This window comes from Pleurodeles waltl, chromosome 2_2, assembly GCF_031143425.1.
Source record: "Pleurodeles waltl isolate 20211129_DDA chromosome 2_2, aPleWal1.hap1.20221129, whole genome shotgun sequence".
In the NCBI taxonomy this organism is placed as follows: Eukaryota; Metazoa; Chordata; class Amphibia; order Caudata; family Salamandridae; genus Pleurodeles; species Pleurodeles waltl.
The window spans coordinates 994432401-994453816 of NC_090439.1; the positions used below are offsets into that span (position 1 = coordinate 994432401).

Genomic DNA, 21416 nt, shown 5'->3' on the forward strand with positions numbered 1-21416 from the left:
GGTGACCACTGCCTGCTCTTAAAAAATGTTTTTGCATGCATTCACAAAGCGAACGGGTTACCACCTACTTTTATTAGGCAGTGAATGCGAATACTTTGCAACCGCATTCGGGTCACAAAACATTTTCATACCTCTGTGATTCGGTATTAGGAATGGACGCCCCTGACACAACCCTTCCTAATAACAAATCGGTATGTATTCGCAATTCCAATTTGCGATTCGGTAACAAGTTGCTGAATCACAAATTATACAGAATACATACCAAAATGCATTTTTGCGATCGCAAACGGCCTGTTGGCCCGTTTGCGATCGCAAAAATGTTTGATACATCTGGCCCCACATCTTCGAGCAGTATACAGCAGAATTTAAAGATCATCCATCTCAGTTTGGGGAGCCTGCAGAGGATTATCGTGAATAGGCTCATGTGGTCCAATCTCTTCAAGCTGAAGATGAGTCATGTTGCAAGAATTACTACCCAATCCAGGCCAAGTAGGTGTGAGCTTTCATTGAGGTCTTCAGGACTCCTTCCTGGACTTGGCACATTCCTGTTCAGTAACTAGCGCAGAACTGTGACCAATTCTCATTTGAGAGACGGTCTAGATCCAAACATGATGCAAGTTGAACAGAGACTAGTGTCCCTCCAGAGTCGTTCCCAAGTACTGTTGAATGAAGTTATGTGTAATTTACCAGAATTTCCAGTTTGGCTGCTTTGGCTTGTCCCTTCCAAGGCAAGCACTCAGAAATTGAGCAATCATGAGAATAAGGGTAGCGTGTCCCATCCATGTCACCTTGACACGGAGGTGTTCCGTTTGCCGGGAGGATGGTTTCAGAGATTTGTTTATATAGATATTGGTTCCCTACTATTCAGGCGAAGAACGAAAATGTGGGGCACGTCCTGTGACAAAGTAGCCGGGAGGTGCTGTAACGGTGTTGTTAAAAGTGGCACATGCAGTCATCACACGGAAGTTAGAATGTGGCCAGTCTGATCCTTTCTTCCTTTCAGTCCATTTTCTGACTCCTTTACTGAGAAATGGGCAACAATATATTGAACCTTGCAGATGTGTTGAAATCCAGACAATGACCTAACTAAAGCCAACCAAAGCCAACCAAACAGGTTTAACTTGTTGTGTGGAGCTATGCACCACACGAGACGCAGCGTAGCATGCTTTAGTGATGACAGCTCAGTGCATAACCCTAGCACACTGCTCTACCAAAACCAACACAAGACCGCAAATGTATACTTTAATATGTTATGATAACATGTAACAAAAATTGTAGGTGAGGAGAAATGGTGGAAATTTACTCCACTTACCTAAGCTGAGATTGCAGTTTTCCAGCTTTGTTAATGAAATCTTCCCAAACTGGATAGCTTCCCTGCAGCGAAGACAAAACCAAGAGCAAAGATCATAAGTATATGGCTGTGCCATTTACAATACACAGTTCAATGTCAACTGAAGGGTGAGACCACAACAAGCAAATCCTGATACTTTCGCCTGAAACTTACACCTATCGCCCGACAAACTTCCCTCCTACTTCCACTTCATTTGTATTGACAAGAGTCTTCGTAAACCTTTAGTCTACATTGGTCGGATGCCACTCCAGAGGCGTGAGCACTATAGAATGACATCATAATATTTAAAAAGTAATCTAGCATACAGAAACGTATACAAGTTATCACAACCATGTAACAAGTGATACCAAAAGTACTTCATTGTAATGGGATCAGAGGTGAGTTAGGGACTCTTCCAAGGATACATCTAAACAATGCAAAAATCAAAGTGACACAAAATAGCCAAACTAACTGCTCCTGTGAGTCACAGGACACTTCATTCGAAGAGATTGGCCCAAGCCATGTGCCAGAAAAGTGTGATCAACACAGGTCTGAAAGCCCTTGAGGTGCCAATCTATCCTCTCAAAGTGTCGGGTTACGGGACATTCACCTCATCTATCCAGGAAGACAACAAGGCAACCACGGACTACAGGTAGGCCTGTTCTGTGGCATGGCACCACCAGAGGCACCTATCTGAATGCAAGCCAGCTGCCCTCTACAAGCAGTAAAACGTGACCCCATTGCCAGGGAGGGTGGTACAATGTCTCTCTGTCTAGCTCAGAGATGTACATCCATTTCTGCTAAAATATTCAGTGAAAATCACCCCAAGCTACCAAGGCAAATTGTTAATGTTACTACAAGAGTGGTCAGTTCAGACAAGGTCCATTAGTGACCGATGCATTAAGGCTTTACTGGCAGTGACCATCTGAGCGCACCAGGCATCGTCACCAGCAATGTCAAATGCCATAGCAGCCGTATGCACAATGCCTCCTGGCACCTAGGAGAGAAAATCACTAATAAGATTCCTCAGAACAGCACGGGTTGCCATTTAACATAAAATATATTATTCTTCCAGATTTCCAGTTCTGAAAATACACACACTTTACTCTTAAATACATCCTTTGCAGGGATGGCAACCTACGTAATTCAACCAAACAAACGTTTTTCATTTACTAGGCTGAGCTGCACAAAGTTGGGTTCTTCACAGGCAGCTGGAGAGCTACCAGACGCTTCTGAGCCACTCGTTGGAGAACCCTGGCCTAGAGAGTCAAGCATCCTGTGGTCCTTTCTGAAGACAGTCCATTCTTGTGGGTGTTGTTTCAGTACCAGGATGTGTGCTGATACACATCTGGTGGAGCGCAAACACACAGCACGTTGAGGGTAAATCAGTTAGCAGTAATTTCTAAGGAACCTTAATAATTATTCTGCACTTGACTGCTGTCACAGAACAAACTCTGATCCACCTTCCTCCCAAACCCTGGGAGCTGTGGTTATACTGCTGAGGGACTCGGAAAAGGAACCACTGTTGCAAAGTGGTTCCCTCCGTGGCTTAATGAACATTAATGGTCTATGCAAAATGATTTAATGCTCCCAGCCGTTTGCTGAGGAAGAAACTACCTCAACACCAAAGCTGTCCTCCTGCAATTCGGCACTAAATCGGGGTATTTGTGTAGGCTGGGCCACAAAAGAGGGAGGAGAGTGGGAACACAATATGTAGGTTAACATCTCTCCCAGAGAGCCTCTAACCAATAATGAAGGTGCACGGGCAGTGCAATGGAGGGGGGCGGGTGGGGGGGGGGCGTGCATGGTAGGTCACTTCCTTGGAACTTGAGTCTCAAGCACTCTCAGGCACAGAGAACCTAAACTCAGTCAACACTAGCTGCTCATGAGGGCAATCTATGCGGTAAGAAAACCCATCATTGTAGCAGAGCCATCTGTGACAAAGAACAGATCTCTGGCACTCTGGGTACAGTGAAAAGCAAGTCTTATTTTTCAATAATGCACATTCAGCACTTGCAACCATACTGAAGTGCAGTGTGACAATAGATAGGCGCATTGTCTTCTACTGCAGTATTCAAATAACCTATCGCTGCTCCTGAATCGGGCAATAGCCCATAAGAATTGTGGCCACTTGGGACCTGTCCTGACAGGAGCATCTTCCCGACTTTTCCAAGCTCAGTCAAATGCTTTCACCCCACTAGCACCCACTGGCCTGCTCTGCCCCCCACACATGCACCCAGTGACCAGCACATCACCTGCAACCACCCACTCACGGAAAGTCGTCCCACCTTTCAAATACATTTTGCATCCAGCAAAGCACCTAATCCGGAGCAGCAATGCTTTTACAGAGGCGGAAGGAAGCGGGCTGGGTAACCAAGCGCTAGACAAGTATACTTAAAAGGAAGATGAGAGGTGGACACAAGCGCCAGTACGTAAATCTTCTCAACGCCAACTAGATCCCTCTGATACCCAGTACTTTACGAGGTAACTTGAAGAGCTGACAGGTCTAACTGCTTTAGAAACAAAAGGGAGCGAACGCCTTGCAAAATGTCTGTCAAGACTACAAACATGGACGCTGACCTGGAGCTTACAGCCGAGTCTGCAAAACCGGAGCCATGAGGACGCATACAAATAATCTAGGCCAGGGAAAAAGTTTAAGTACACTAGCATAATCAGTGTAATTGTACATAACAAAAGTTATGTGAAATTACCAAGGTTACACCATGTCGCATAGTGAGACGCCTGTGTGGGGAGAAATTGTAATGCGAGATGTACCGTTCAGGCACTTTTTGCGCACAAGTGGCAGTTCCTTTAATGCTGGCAGTCAACAAACATTGCAGGTGGATTTTTTACCCAAGCAGGACTTTCGGGTAATTGTTGAGTGCAAAACTACAAATCCAAGTGTGAGCAGCACTGTTTTGAACGTGAACGACCAAAAATCAATTCTAAATTACATTTGAGTTGAATTTTTACCCAAAAGAGCCATTCGGGTAATTTTTTGAGTGCAAGATACATTTACAGGTAATTACATCTAATTTCATAATTTTGAGTAATTACACTACATACGATTACACCAATTTCCCACACCCTTAAAAGTAACATGCTACAGACCATGAGGTTATTACTGAACCTTTACAAGGACAGGTAGCTGCTGCATGCTTCAAATCAAGATAAACATCTGGGCGGCTGCTTGAAGAATAACAGAACAAAAGTGTCCATTCACCAAGCACTAAGAGGAGGGCTGGCCGAGTTACTGACATTCCATTGATACCTCACCACTCCCTTTAGCTATACAACACGTAAGTAGGGAACAGACTGAAAGTTCAACAGCAAACCTCAAGCCGAGGCAGGGTGACCCAAAATCTTCGAGTGAAACCCTGCATCTCATAATCCTGAATCAATAACGATCGCTACTGGATTACCAGGACTGTTGGGGCACCCAGAACGCGGAGGGTTCCACTGAAAATTGAAAATTACAAGACAACGGCTAGCAAGAAAGCACTGTGTATCTGGATGGTCGCATCAGTAAAACAAGCATTGGCAAAGTCAGAAGGTATTGACCTTGGGTTTGTCAATGGTTTTTAGCCACAAAGCACAGCTCCCCTGGTGCTGTGCAGCATGGCTAAAGATTTTAACTTTGACTTATTTAACTGCATCATTTTGTAGGGATGCGTGCACCTTGCATGCAAACACATACAAAAGGACACGGGTGCTTTTTTTTTCTTTGTAGTTACTAATACGAGTTTGATCAATAACCAAAAGGGATGGGGTGAAAGCAACACAAAAGCGCAGATGGGGGGTGGGCGGAAGCAACACGGAGGGCACAATTGAGTGAAGCAACACAGGCAGTGCACAACAGAGAGAGAGCAAAGTGGAGCACTGGGGAGAGCAAGCGGGTGAAAGCTAGTAACATGGAGCGGGTGCGGAGGAGCACAGGGGCGAGAAAGCAATTGGGAAGTACACGAGGGTGAGCCAAAATGAAGAGGCACGGGAAGAAGCACATCGGTAACAGAGAGTAAAGTGGATTGCTGGGGGAGAGAAGTACATGAGGGACGCAGCTGAAATAAGCATGCTTTCCCATAGAGTGGTTAACCCCCCCAAAAAAAGGAACTACTTGAAAAGCAGTGAGTGGAAGCATAGATGTCAACCAATCAAAAGGGATGATAAAGAGGCTATGCGCCAACAGAGGGACAAGTACAAGGCTGACAAGCTTAGACATGAAGAAGCAGGCAAACGAGAGTGACAAGAAAGCCAAACAATGGTAAGCAATGGGTGGGTCCAGGCCAGTGTATGTTTTTGGTAAGCCCACAATATGTCTTGCAACAGGCAGACCGTCTGGTAGGTAAGACCTAAATAACCTTGCACTGAAGATTTTTGTAAGTATGCACCTATTCCTGCACCATGCCTTATCTCTGAAGTAGGCCCTCCCATGCAAGGGCCAAAAGGCATTGCAACCGACCAAGTCGCACGCATGCCGACAGAGGAGACCAAGCATCCTAGTGTCGCTCCCCTGCAAGATAGGGCCACCATAGGCCCGAGGGATGCTCATCCTCTGTTTTTTGCTCTGTGTGTTAGGAAAGGTGGATTAATACCAAAGGGGGACTTGAAAAGGGTCATTAGGCACAGATGAGTGTCTCTGCATTACAAATCAACATTTATGCAAGGTAAAAGTTGAAGAATTCTTGGGAATGTTTGTGCCAGTGTCACAAGGCACAGTTACAGCACAATCCTAAAGCTTTAGACAACCACAAAGGCTTCCAGATAGTGGATCTTGGAGCCAATAGAGAATTCCTCAGGTCTCTGGGCAACATTATAGGGGGGCCTAGGATGACATGACATTACTCTCTGATCCCTTAAGGCATAGTTGAAATCCTGAGCAACTGTGGAGACCAGCCAGGGTTACGCTCCGACTTGTCAGACATACAATGCAAAAATAATAATAGGGTGGCACCCCCCCTTTAAGTTAAAGTGCTGTACCGAAGCACGCTGGTGTTCATACCACCTACAGGATGGCTCCAGCTTTCTCTGGGTGGGTTGTCAGCTTTTTGATAAAGTCACCATCAACATCTGGATCACCCATAAACTAAAACAACCTGTGTAATCAATGAACTTGTGACCTAATTTTATCCACAAAGAGTTGTCAGTGTCGATTAGCGTGTCACAAGCATGGTATCGTAAGTTCAACGGTCCTCACATCGGGATAGGCATAGCAACGCTAAATTTTGTACTTATGAAAGGAGTCATTAGAGAGGTGCATTTAAATACTCTGCTGTAACCCAGCCAGGCATGTGGAATTCATAAAGCCTAACACTCAGGACATATTGTTTGGGGTCAAGGGCAATACGATTTAATGTTTTTGTCCTTGGAACAAGTAGGCCCAACCGCCTGCAGCACAAATTCTTTGGCTGCCAGTTCGCGGTACCACATCTATGGATCAGGGAAGGACCTTGTCTGCAGTTAAGGCAATATTTGTGTCCATATGTTAATGTTGTTTGAACTTGTACTTATGGTTTATTAATGCAAGGCCTTTATTGTTAGGATGAATGCTCTAAGAAAATGTTGTATGCTCAGACTGTACTGCTGACAGTGCTCCGAATATAAAAATGTGTACACACACACATTTGCAAGGTTTAACAGTATGAGGCTAAGTATAATGCTCCCAGAAAGCTCTCTGATAAAATGCAAATATTTGCACCAGCTTGAAAGCAAGATTGCGGATTCTGTGCTTTCAAAATAAAATGTTCACAAAAAATGCAACTAGGAAAAAAAATGGTTTGCTAAACTAAACTACTGTGAAATTTTAGGTGCCGTTTCTTTGAAGCATCATTTAGTAAAATGTGTTAATGCATGCTAGTATTTCCAAAGAAAATATTCATAATGGAAACATCAGTGTAGCCAGTTTCAGCAAGATTATGGGAAACATGAAAATAAACAAGCATTGGCAAACCCAATAGGTCTAACATTTGTGGTCAGCCTTTTGGTTTTGTCAATGGACATCTCGTTTTGACATGGTTTATGTAAAACTTTATTGCTGTGGGGCCATCATAACAAACATTGTCAAAAAGCAAATACATTTTTTGTCTTCAAAAAGCGCTTATTGCCACAGTAGTTCCTGGCAGGAACAAAACTACTTTGCCCCAATATACTCCTGGTGAAGGAGCAGAGAAATGTCACTTAAAGTGACGCCAGCAAATAAATAGAGACATAGAGACATAGAATTTTAATAAAAACAAAACATGGATAACCAATTAGAGGCACAATTCTTAAAGAAAATTACAAGGTGCACCTATGGTACATGTTTGTGCATTGATGCAGATTTAAGGCTTTCATAAATTCACAAGAAATTACAGAAGTAGACCACAAAATCCTACTTCTAGAAAATATTTGTTAATGTCATTTTAGCAACAGAAAATATGCATGTGTAGATCTGTTGAGCTTCTACAACCTCCAACCCTGGAAGAAGTTTTACTGCTGCCCTTGTCAGGAGTAAATTTCTAGCCTCTCTCAGTATGGGTAAAGATTAGAGAAGAGCTGATGTAAAGCCTTAAAACATGCAAGTTAGTAGGTTTGCAGTGACTCAAAAGGGCTTTACAACTCTGGAACTGTTGCTTGCTCCCATCTCCAGCCCCAGTATTTAGATCTGCTGAAAGATGGCAAAATAAGGGAATTGCAAGTTTTCAAATCCTACAGAAGCATCAGCCCTGGCATAATCAGAGAGGCTATTACCAGAGCTCCAGTATAATAAGATTGCTGTCATAATTGGTCGACATACTACATGGCACCAAAGGAACAAGTGGACTTCTTTTCAAGACAAAAAGATTCACAACACAATCGGTCACATGGACAAGTCAATATTTTCTAAAATTCCACACCCCTGCCTACACTGTTGGTCTCTGAGCACACTGCATGGCCTGCATGTAAAAACACTCATGCACAACATAGAACTGTAAATGCAATCGATTAATCTACCCAGATGGTCTCTATCTTGAGTTTCCATGTGCATGTCAGAACTCCTTTCAGAAGGCCCTGGGGCATGCAGAGGCTACTGGGCCCAACCCTGTTGGTTAAAGTCTTTTACTTCTGATGCCCCAGGGCCCAACCTACTACGGATCCCGCTCACCTGGGCCAAGTACCCATTCTGTACTTGACTCTCAGTGGTAACTGTGGTCCAGCAGGCAAGACACCCCCAGGGTTTGGGAGGGAACACGACTCATAACTCAAAGTGCTAACAGTAAGAATAATAAGTCAATGCTCAGCCAAATACTTGCTCTTATAAGAAAAAAGTTTTTTGTATTTATTTCTAACTCCACACATGCAAAGAAATAAGACATTCAAATGCAGTAACATAATCCTCCTTAAGGTCGGGGTTCTAGTAGGTGGCAGGCAAATACCTGTCCAGCTCTCCTTTGGGTAACCTGTTCGGGGTTATTCCCCATTCATTGGTGGCCACATCAGGAAAAGCAAACTATTAATCCATACTTCAGAGTTTCTTTTTGACTCTACAGGATTTCAGTCAAAAGTGTACATGGTGCCAAATTCCCCAGGGCCTTAAAGACCCTAATTCCAAGTCTTACCTGCTCCTGCAGCATGTAAGCATTTGGAATTTTACAGCGGGTGCCCACAGTGCGGTACTCACAAGCCACAGGCTGACTCTTCGGAGTGGCATGGGCACTCTCCCCCATGATCAGGGCAGCTTCCAGCCCACAACAATGCAGTAAGTCAAGTTCTCCCCAGCCAGGGAGGGAATACAGTCCTTTGGCTTCCGTCTGGGGTCCTGAAAGGGTGCGTCATCTTCCTCGGCAACCTCCTGATCCACAAGGGTCAATCCGGGGAGATGCTTTGGTGTGGATAGACCCCCTGGTCACAGCCTCACTCCAGGCCCGGGCAACGGCCCAAAGTCTCAGATGATTTGGTCCCTCCAGCCCTTGCTGGCACACAGAGTTGCTGCAGTACCTTCTGGATACAGCGTAGACTCCTCTGGTGTGATTGCAAACACCCACATTGGCCCCCTCCTAGCATACGAGGTAGCTGCTCAGACATTAACGAGTCTTGGCACGCTGGTCACACAACTTCACCGGTGGTCCCTTCTGGCATACGGGGTCAGTGCAACAAGGCCATGTGGGCTTGGCGTTCTCCACACAGCACTCAATACTTAGCACAGTTTACAGTGGCCCTTTCCTGGCATGCATGGGTCACCGAAAACAGTCTTACACATGGGTTACGATCAGATTGGTGCACAACTGAATCCTCACACCTCATATAGGGTGTCCTCAAGTAGGGCTCCCCACTGGACCTTACACCTCCAACGTTCTCCTCTTCCTCACAGGGAACACTGGTCTTGGAAAGGGCAGGCGCTGGTGCTCCAGGCTCCAGAGCAGGTGGTCTGTAAATCCTAAAAGGAGAAAATAGGAGCCTTGTCCTGTACATCTCCAAGATGCGAAATGCCAATCCAGTCCCACCCATGGAAGGCCTCTAGGTTCACCACTTGCACCATCCAGAGGTCCACCCACAGGGGAGTCTCCAGTGTACGTTTTCGGTTCCAACCTATCCAACGACACAAAGCTCTCCAGACCAGGAACACCTCCTTGGTCAGTATAAGATGTGTGTTATGTTCTCCAGACCAATTAGAGCTATTTCTCCCTGGTATGCCAGGTCCTCCCAGTACCCATGTAATGAATCATTTACTATCAGGATGTGTGCTTCCTGGTAATATAGATTGATGTCTGCCATGTTGAGTCTTCCATCATAGGTAGTGCAGACACATTTACCAAATGCGTCTTTCAGGGGCTTATTAGCCCAAAAGAACTGCCTCACGAGTGAAGCCAGGGTGTTAAAACAAGTCTGTGGAATGTGAAGGAGGATGTATTGAAGGGCATAAAGCAACTGTGGGAATATCATCATCGGAGGTGGGGTGGCTTTGAAGTTTTATGTTGGGGTTCTGCTTCTTTTGAAGTGGGAACTTCTTTTCATCTTCCTACATGAAATATGTCTATCACAGCAGGTACAACTCCAAAGCAGATTGTCCACAACACAATCCTTCAAATAGCCACTTTACTAGGTCTAATCAGCATTGCTGTACTAATAAATATAATACATGAATAGACCACTTTCTTCAACATACAGCAACCACACTCCCAGTGGTTTAAGTAGAACCACAATCTCATATTTCTGCAAGGGGATATAGTGCTTGTTTCTAAGAGTTAATTACTGCTGACTAGTTCGATAGAACGTGGATTTACCCTTTGAGTGCAATGGACACCAGTTCACATTTCATATTGCACTCCACGCAACCACACATAACCCCAGCCCATGCTTTCCCTGTGCACATACTGCACTACATCTCTCATACAATGTATCCCTCTCAGGCATACATACATGTACTAATCACACATGCACTGCATCCTAGCACCGTACTCTTCACGGACACGCATACAACTAACACAGAGTCACTACTCCTGCACTGTGCAGCACTCCACAAGTTACCCGAGGCCAAGGGTGAGTTAAGCACAAAGCAGGGGAAGGTGAGAGAGGCTGTAGGCCTCACTCTACATACACATGGCAAAAAGATACTGTACACTACTATTGATCACTACATGGTATGCTGCCACCACCGCGCTTGTGCTGCCTAACTCCTGGTGAAGGAGGTAGCCTTCCACCATTATGACGGTTCCAGTTTAGGTGCCCCTCCCTTTCCAACAAGACCATATTCCATGAGACAGGCCTATGTCCCATGCACATGATCTGTGTACATATGATCCGTGTATGCCTATGACAAAAAGCAGCATTAGAGATCCAGACCATAGTACAGTTTGGCACTCCGTGCAGGGGTACACATCTTTTACCATGCAGAGGACTTTTCCGTCCCAACAGTGCAGAAGACTACTTATGTTTCCATCTCATGGTCAATTACATGCATGGAGCATCTCGGTGACACGAATGCATGGGCGGTTTCTCAAAAACAAAGTACAAAAAGGTTTGAAGACTTGGTGATAAACTTTTCTTGAAACACCATTTCTAAAGGCATTTTTGTAAATAAGCATTTACTAACCGAAGCACGGACCATTCAAGGTCACAATGTCATTTTCAAGCAAGCACACTATAGAGGGAGTGCAGAATTATTAGGCAAATGAGTATTTTGACCACATCATCCTCTTTATGCATGTTGTCTTACTCCAAGCTGTATAGGCTCGAAAGCCTACTACCAATTAAGCATATTAGGTGATGTGCATCTCTGTAATGAGAAGGGGTGTGGTCTAATGACATCAACACCCTATATCAGGTGTGCATAATTATTAGGCAACTTCCTTTCCTTTGGCAAAATGGGTCAAAAGAAGGACTTGACAGGCTCAGAAAAGTCAAAAATAGTGAGATATCTTGCAGAGGGATGCAGCACTCTTAAAATTGCAAAGCTTCTGAAGCGTGATCATCGAACAATCAAGCGTTTCATTCAAAATAGTCAACAGGGTCGCAAGAAGCGTGTGGAAAAACCAAGGCGCAAAATAACTGCCCATGAACTGAGAAAAGTCAAGCGTGCAGCTGCCACGATGCCACTTGCCACCAGTTTGGCCATATTTCAGAGCTGCAACATCACTGGAGTGCCCAAAAGCACAAGGTGTGCAATACTCAGAGACATGGCCAAGGTAAGAAAGGCTGAAAGACGACCACCACTGAACAAGACACACAAGCAGAAACGTCAAGACTGGGCCAAGAAATATCTCAAGACTGATTTTTCTAAGGTTTTATGGACTGATGAAATGAGAGTGAGTCTTGATGGGCCAGATGGATGGGCCCGTGGCTGGATTGGTAAAGGGCAGAGAGCTCCAGTCCGACTCAGACTCCAGCAAGGTGGAGGTGGAGTACAGGTTTGGGCTGGTGTCATCAAAGATGAGCTTGTGGGGCCTTTTCGGGTTGAGGATGGAGTCAAGCTCAACTCCCAGTCCTACTGCCAGTTCCTGGAAGACACCTTCTTCAAGCAGTGGTACAGGAAGAAGTCTGCATCCTTCAAGAAAAACATGATTTTCATGCAGGACAATGCTCCATCACACGCGTCCAAGTACTCCACAGCGTGGCTGGCAAGAAAGGGTATAAAAGAAGGAAATCTAATGACATGGCCTCCTTGTTCACCTGATCTGAACCCCATTGAGAACCTGTGGTCCATCATCAAATGTGAGATTTACAAGGAGGGAAAACAGTACATCTCTCTGAACAGTGTCTGGGAGGCTGTGGTTGCTGCTGCACGCAATGTTGATGGTGAACAGATCAAAACACTGACAGAATCCATGGATGGCAGGCTTTTGAGTGTCCTTGCAAAGAAAGGTGGCTATATTGGTCACTGATTTGTTTTTGTTTTGTTTTTGAATGTCAGAAATGTATATTTGTGAATGTTGAGATGTTATATTGGTTTCACTGGTAATAATAAATAATTGAAATGGGTATATATTTTTTTTTGTTAAGTTGCCTAATAATTATGCACAGTGATAGTCACCTGCACACACAGATATCCCCCTAACATAGCTAAAACTAAAAACAAACTAAAAACTACTTCCAAAAATATTCAGCTTTGATATTAATGAGTTTTTTGGGTTCATTGAGAACATGGTTGTGGTTCAATAATAAAATTAATCCTCAAAAATACAACTTGCCTAATAATTCTGCACTCCCTGTATTCTCAGTTGGCTTGTGGAACATTTTCCACTATGCTCACATAATATGTGTAACTCGCGCAATTTCACATGATGAAAATTAGGTGAAATGTTGAAAATTAGGCAAGCAAGAAATGTCACAGTTTTTTGCTCTGGTGGACGGGTTCAAGCAGGAAAAGTTTGCCTTGTTGGTATCTTGAGTGACTGGTGAAAGCGAGGCATGACCTTACATTAAATTTTTACTTAAGATACTCCAAAGTGCATTTCGTGTAACTTATGAGTATTTTATCGTCTTTATACGTAATTTTGGAGACAAATTAATGCCATTTTTCGCACTAGTTTTCATGTAAAGTGAAGGGAATATAAGTTGTGAAATGGGCGATCGGGGTATTTCTCAAGAAACTACATTTCAGTGATCACTTAAATTGGTTCAAAAAGTAAATAAGTATGGATATGGGTAAAGGGTGCAGGGAACGTGTAAGCTTGAAAAAATTGAATATTTTTGTATTGGAATCTGTATTAATAATCAATAACTTTCTTCCCCTCTACCAAAGCAGGATACCCTGGAGATAGTCAGTTTCTGCAAAACATATTTTAAGGTTTTTATGTGCAGTGTTTTGCATGTTGAGCATGCAGTTTTATAGCCTGCTCTCGCCTAATCAAGAACTATCTAATGGAGACATGCCATGTGGTCGTATTTACGGTAATGTAACACTAACCAAGGAAGACTGTCTTGAAAAGGAGGCATGCACTTCATTGGAAGATAGAGTAGAAGGGCATGCGACTGGTACTCTGGGTGAAGTGCAGGAAAGAAGTTTGAAAAATGCAGCCAACAGTTATCATAGTGAAGAAATGGTTCTTGTTTTGTTGTGTGCACTGGCAAATAAAAAACATCGTCCCGATTTAGAGAACATCATCTTCATCTTTACATCCACCGGTATTTAGCGTAGCCTAAGTGGTGAACAGATCAGAGACACCACCAACACGGTCAAGTTCTGGAGTTGGCACCATTAGACATGGTGGCGAACTAACTTTTCAATCCGAGGCAAGAAGTCCACCACCATGTTTAGCACATCAACCTCCCTAGAAGACCACCATCAAAAAAGGTAGCAGATGTTCTGGAAAAGGATGATACATGTAACATGTATGATACACCCTCAGCACGTTAGTAAGACTTCTAGGTAGGCATCAACAGTGTGCCCCAATGTGAAGGTCATCCCCATTGTCCACACTTGCAAGCCGAGTTTTCAGGAAAAAAAAAAAATGTAGGTTGACTAAAGGGACTTCTCCCATTGCGGATACATCCGCTTTAATGGAGCGACACCCGCAGTCTCCGTGGCCACCTCTGAACGGGAAAGATTTTCAAGTGCTGCCTAAGAAGACTAAGCCAACATCATAGACTGAAAACCTGCCAATCAAAACCTAAACCAGGTGGATATTGTTGTATATCGTATTCCAGAATCATGGAGAATTCTACAAGAAAATACATTTTCTGAGGAATCCCAGAACACTTGAAATGATCCTACAGCAAAGCTGGCAGCACCACAATGTAAGGCCACGTCGAAGGAGGGTATGCTGGATACAAGAGTGCTCGGAAGATCCTAACAAGCAGAACTGCAAAGTCAAGTGCTAAGGAAAAGAATGACGACAAAAAAAAAAAAAGACAGTGTTGTAAACTTCCTCGTATTTCCAACAAAACCACGGACAATAGGAAATAACATACAATGTACCAAACACCTTTAACATTTAAATCTAAGAATACGGAAGTTGCAAGGAAGATGTGTATTGTGTTTTAATGTACATCATTCCATACACAAATGTATAGATTAACTGGAGATCCCAAATTCATGCAATTTTTTTAAAATAATGATTTACATATGCTAAATTAGAGGAAAGGCAGTTGAAAGAGTATCCCTATGCACACCTTGCTTATGGGGTTTGGGGATATCGGATGCTACAACTGAACTGTCAACTGAGGAATAAAGACTATCTTTTATTCTTGGCAAAGCTGCTTGACCACACTGGTTAGCAGGAGGCCATTCTCGGCTCCCTGTACTGAAAGTTCACGGCCCCCATGTGTGAGAGCGACAGAAGCACCGGACACAATGTTAAGAGATGCAGTAAAACTGGAGATTTTGACAGGCACCTCTCGGATTTTGCCGTCTTCCCATTAAAAACCATTTGCGTATTAAAGATTGGAGAGTTCGCTGTTCTGGACGTCGAGGTCATATCCGAAGCCCAAGAGGATGTATTTTTAGAAGTCGCCGACTCCTCTCGAGGGAGGATGTGCCGGTGATAATAAAAAGGTCTGAACCGTTTCCACACCAACGACCAATAACAGCAGGGAGGCTCTAATGGAAAGTTTCAGGCCATTAATCATTGGTCCAGTGCAGAATAAACACAGGAGACTAGAAATTGCTCACAACTAGCTGACCCGGTACAATAAATGGACATTTTTCTATTGTGTGCATAATTCAATTTAATTATATAAATTCAATTAGAAAACAATGAAGTCCTTGAATAATAGTCGGCCCATGCAGAGTAATGACATTTGACAAATGACATAGGTTGAAATACGACAGCACTAGCTAAAGAGTTCATAAATATTTCACATTATTGGGAGTTTAATAAAAAAATAAATGGGAGGCAAGAAATTATCGATGGGATCATGCTAACAAAATCATGCCCGTGTCCGGTTATTGAGAATACAGCCATGCTTTTGACAATGGGATCTGTCAATCCACTCTTTATCAAACCTGCATAGTCACAGCTGCAAAAAAAAAAAAAAAAAAAAAAAAAAATGTATAAGTACCAATGAGCAGCGAGGACAGAAATGAAGATGCTCCTGTATGTGCCGGCTATGGCATTTCAAGACACAAACAGTGACCCAAACAAGCACATTAAAAAAATGCTTGTTCATAGATTAAACAAAGGATAAGATTTAGCACAGGATTTAGCACAGGACACACTTATCAATCTAGAAACTTCGACAAACCCAACTAGGGCTGAGAAGATGCTTATTATTCAGAACCTGGATGGGGAGCTTTGAATACAGTGTATATCCCGCTGTTGCCCACCTCAGCCACCCTGGCCATGTCTACCAATTAGAGAATACCAAGCCAGATCCTCGCATCCATAAGGCCAATTTTTGCTTCTGCAGAAAAGGTACGCCAAATGCAACAGAAATGTCATAGGAGCACAATTACATGTTTTGCACAATTTATTTTCAACTACCTAACCACACATTCAGTTCACTGCATCGGGTCAAGATCGGAAGAGTTTTAGGGATGGATTTTGGTGTTTCTTGGTCCTTTCTCATCACTGCCAATGACTTGAAAACCAAAATGCAACCAGCAGGTACACCTTAGCATTACACTTGGCCAGGTGTGCCTTTATTATGTGTTAGAAATTTTATACAACTTGAACCACAGGTTAGGAATGGATAGGCACAAAACAGTGGGTGCAAGAAGTCTACTTGCAAGAAGTGGAGAATGTATTCCTGAAGTACACAATACTTTCATCAAAATAGCTGCCAAAAATTAAAAGTAATATTTGAAATAACCTTTTCATAAAGTACTGGCTCACACAGTTTTGTAAACAGTAGTTGCCACTCGCCAACAAACGGGTCTTTTTTAAACCTCGGATGGGCAGAGTGGCGAACACCCAACAGGACCTCTTCTTCCAGTGAATAGGACAAATATGTGCTATAAGTTCCCGCAAATGAAATGGAACCAGATTCTTGAGAAACTTGTTCCTGAAAAAATTGAGTTGTAAGATGTTCTTGTGATGGTCATTCTCAGGATATCTGGTAAGGTACAGTTTTGGCTTGTCACAGTGAACCCACGTTACAAATAACCAAGAGGTGAGAACTTCCAAAGAAGACTCTCTTTTAACGTAGTCTCGCAGGTACTAGCTGGCGACCCTACCTATGGTAAGCTAGCAGACAGAAAAATTGATTCTCTCAAATTCAAAATACCAATGCTGAGCCTTCAGCAAAGAAACCAGGAATGCAAGAGGTGTGGGAGAAATGGTCACAAAGGGGCAGCTAAGTAATCATCACATTTCGCCTCGTGGCCCTGGCCCATCACACAAGGTCATCTGATTCGAGTAATATCAAATCCTCGTGTCCTCGTCACTGAGATCCCACACCTTAGATGAGAAAAGAAATTGACATAAAAAGCCACTGAGAAACATATGGCACCCAAAACAACCTGGGTAGAGATGAAACACTCTGATAGTAACATAATATTGTTTCATCCTCAAGATGAAATACAAAGCTATCTGCACATCTTTAAGTGAACAGAGGCCAACCTAGCTGGCTCCATGATACACCGGAAACAAATGGGAAGACTAAGGGAAAACTGGCAAATGGATTTTCCACGTTTGGCTTTGATCTTGCTTACATTTTTACCAGCCCTTTCTACTGAAACTATATATTCTGTTGATGTTTCTGCACACCATGTTCATTTGCCTGGAGATCTGTATGCACCACTGCACGCAGAGTACCCATTTCAGCACCCATTTCCTTAAAAGGAATATAATCAGCATACGTTCCGCTTAAAATAATGTATTATTTTATACTAGAGACACGAGGATTTGGCATTAGCAATCAATCAATCTTCTTGTGCCCTGAGCACAGTGAAGCAGCTGCTTGACAAAGGATAGAGAAGTCTCCCTGACTCGGTTTCCTTCCATTTCCTCAATGAAGCACTCTGGGTGTTCCTGGTTTCAAGTGTCTTTTCTGAACCGTAGTCTAAAGGCCAGACGCTAAAACACGCAGGTGGGCACCAATTATTTGTACATTCTGCCCTAAGCAGGATCTACAGTCCAGGGTTTAATACGTTGCTCCTATCCACCAGCTCCTTATTAGTGTTTCATTTCGAGAAAATAAGCCTTTAACTTAGAGTTCCTTAGACACATTATAGGAATGCCATCTTCCGCAGTCCACCAAAAACAAAGGCTTTAAACAGATTAAGACACAGCGGACTGTTTAAATTTTAATATTTTTTCATTTTGCCCAAGTCAATTGCTCTTTGAACGTGGTAGCTAGGTAACTGGACTTCTTTAGGGGTGTTCTACGAGGCAGATCAGTTTCCAGGATGAATTACTAATAGGGTATGTTCCTTCTCAAGTCTCTGAATATATTAGAGTCAAAGTGTGGGAATTTCGGACCTTCAGTTGGAATTTCTGGGTAGTCATTTCACCTCGGTAAACGTTGTGCAAGCCAACTGTTGTTCTAACGTAGCGAGAACTCACCAAATACTGTTTTTGTTTAAGCAGTTTGATGTCAACCCTACCAACAAAAGGGAAACCAAGCGAGTCCCTCTAGTAGGATTCTGAACTTTTGACACTGCCTATCAATACCAAAACACTTTTCAAGCACCATCAACTATAGCTATTCATTATATGTGGCATAAAGTAACCCTTGCTGTACATTATAGGGATATTGCAAGTCACAGAGGAGTTCCGTGACCATATAGAGCAACGAGGCCAAGTTCCTTCATAAGATCATGGAACAACAAGGTGACGTCCAATACACTTATTATGTATGCAAGGGGACGCTTTATTCCTTATAATTCATGGTCACATCTTCAACCCTCCAACAAACCGTGTATCTTCTTCTTAGTATCTTGTTCTTTTATGTTCATTGCATACACGAAGAATAAAAGTAGAACACGTAATTTTACTGGACCAAAAGCAATTAGTAGATTTTGCAAGAAAATATTAGAATTGGTTTAATGCAAGTCAGGTTAAAATGCTGTGGCTCAGATTGTGTAAAGATCTGAGGAGATTTTGTCTTACCTGCTGCTGGACCTGGCCCTTTTTGAAGGGTTATCCCAAAACTTTTTGCCTTCTTCCTCCTACTTTTTCCGACCTGTTTTTGTTGGCTTTAGGACTCTGGGCACTTTTGTTGCTGCTAACCAGTGCTAAAATGAATATGTTCTCGGTCTTAAAAATTTATTAGTGACTGGTTTCTCCATGATTGGCATACCTGATTTACTAGTGAGCCACTAGTATAGTGCACCAAGTGTGTTCAGGGCCTGTAAATCAAAAGCTACTAGTGGGCCTGCAGCCCTGAGCGTGCCACCCACCTGTAAACACGTCTCAGGCCTGCCACTGCAATGCCTGTGTGTGCAGGTTTAAACTGTCATGTCGACCTGGCAAGTGTATCCACTTTCCAGGCCCAAACCTTCCCTTTTATTGCCTGTAAGTTACCCCTAAGGTAGGCCCAAGGCAGCCCCATGGGCAGGGTGCAGTGTATTTAAAAGGTAGGACATGTTTCACATGTCCTGATAGGAGAGATAGGCCTTGCAATAGTGAACACCGAATTTAGCAGTACTTCGCTATGACATAACATGAGGATTGACTTGAAATATCTTTTAAGTGTAATTTCCCATTGCGAATAGATAGAGATATGGAGTATGGGGTCTCTGAACTCAAAATTTTAAAATACATCTTTTGATAAAGTTGGTTTTCGAATAGTGAATTTTAAAATGCCACTTTTAAAAATTGGGCACTTTCGTTCTTAGCTTTACCATTATGTGCTTCTGCCTGTCTGCTGAATACACTTCTGGGTCAGGATGACAGTTGGCTGTTTGTGCATTCACTCTAGACAGCAGGGATGTGGAATTCCTATCGCCCGACGACCGGGACATATTGTTTGGGGTCAAGGGCAACACATTTCCATGTTTATTTTGTCCATGGGACAAGTAGGCCCAACCTCCTGCAGCCCAAACCCTTTTAGCTGCCAATTTACAGAGACTGTCTGCAGTTGAGGTAATGTGTATGTCCATATGTTAATGCTGTTCAAACACGTATTTATTGTTCAATAATGAAAGTCCTTCATTATTAGGGTAAGCGCTGTAAATAAATGTTTTATTGTCACACTGCACTACAGACAGTGGTTCCAATAAATTTTTTTATTTTTTTTAAAATGAAAATGTACACGTTTGAAAAGTTTAACAATATGAGGCTAAGTATAATGCTCCCAGAGTGCTCTCTGATTAGATGCAAATATTTGCAGAGGCTTGTAAGCAAGAGTGATGATTCTTTGCTTAAAAAAAAAAAAATGTTCAGAAAAAATGCAAGTAGGGAAAAAAAGTTGCGCTACTATGACAGTTTAGATGCTATTTCTTTGAAGCGTCATTTAGTAAAACGTACCGATGTATGCTAGTATTTCCAAAAAAAATTCTTAATGGAAAATCACTGTAGCCATGTTCAACAAGATTATGGGAAGCATGAAAATAAACAAGCACTGGCAAAGCGAACCGATCCAACTAGCGATCCCATTTCTAACAGCTGCAACAAACTATTGAGTGGGGAGAAAAAAATGAACATGTAGCCATAAATATCTTTCTGCTGCTCGCTATTTCTTTTAGAATAATAGCTAAAGGAAAAGCCAGTTCTAATTTTCCTTGTTTAAATGGTGGCTGTAAATATGCTCTGTGACCTGTGTTTCACTTAGTCAGCGTGCATGGTGACGTCAGAACTCAACTGTAATAAGTTGTTACATCTTTTTTTTTTACTAGATGTGACTAGGGATGTCACAGGTTTCTTGCAATATGCAAATTAGAGAAGGGCTTTTATAAAGGCATTGCAGCCTTTCATATATTATAGGATGCTCCCAATAACCGCATTCCAAACCTTACAAAGACTGTGGAAAGAAATACGCCCTCTCTTACTCACATTCAACTAGATCCACGGCTCAATAAGTTACGCACTCAGAATTGATACCTGTGTGCGATATCGAAAATGATCCTCTTTGCAGTACAAGTCTGCTCTGCATCCTTCCGAGGCTGACCAATTAGAGCACCATTAGGGTAAATGATATGAACACACCTTATTCAAAGCCACAGGCAACAGAAAGAACTGAAGCAGTTCTAAACCAAGAAGTGTTATTATTCCTTCCAACTTACATAGATGACAGAAAATGTTGTATTTTAAAGTCCATTTTTAAAAAAAAAAAAAGAAAAGAGAAACTAATGTAGTACCCCAAGGAAGGAAAGTCACATTCAGGTCCTGGCTCGAAAAGTGGAGACTCCTAGAAACAGCAACATTGTTATTACTCAAGTGAGTTAACACAGCAGGAAAACTGCCCAGAACTTGGCTCCAAAGTCCACCTTTCAATGGGCTTAGACTAAAAGGTAAGGAAAAATGTATTTACAAGACTGACAAAACTGGACCAATGAGAGGCAAGGGAAGCACACAGTTTTATAAGAATGCTACAGCTATTGCTATTTCCTGTGAATGAGTGATAAAATCAGTCCTTAATTTGTAAATAAAAAAAAGCAGGTGCCCAAAGCCCTGTTCTTAAACACACGGCAGCTGCGATTAAATGTGCGAACACAGAATACTAAGGCTGCGTAATCCTGAAGCCATCTTGGGCCTCTTCAATCCATTTACAGCCACTCCCTGCTCCTTCCGCTCACTCTTGCAGCTTTCTG

The 21416-nt window shown here is 42.8% G+C and overlaps 1 protein-coding gene across 6 annotated transcripts in view; it reads right to left on the reverse strand.

Annotated features, from left to right (window-relative positions):
- The window catches only part of MTSS1 (MTSS I-BAR domain containing 1), a 451322-nt gene that overhangs the window by 369979 nt on the left and 59927 nt on the right, over positions 1-21416 (reverse strand). For all 6 annotated transcript variants that reach the window (XM_069220729.1, XM_069220724.1, XM_069220725.1 and 3 more), the window contains exon 2: positions 1313-1374. In XM_069220729.1, the coding sequence (XP_069076830.1) occupies positions 1313-1374 (62 nt within the window). The remainder of the gene's footprint in view (positions 1-1312; positions 1375-21416) is intronic.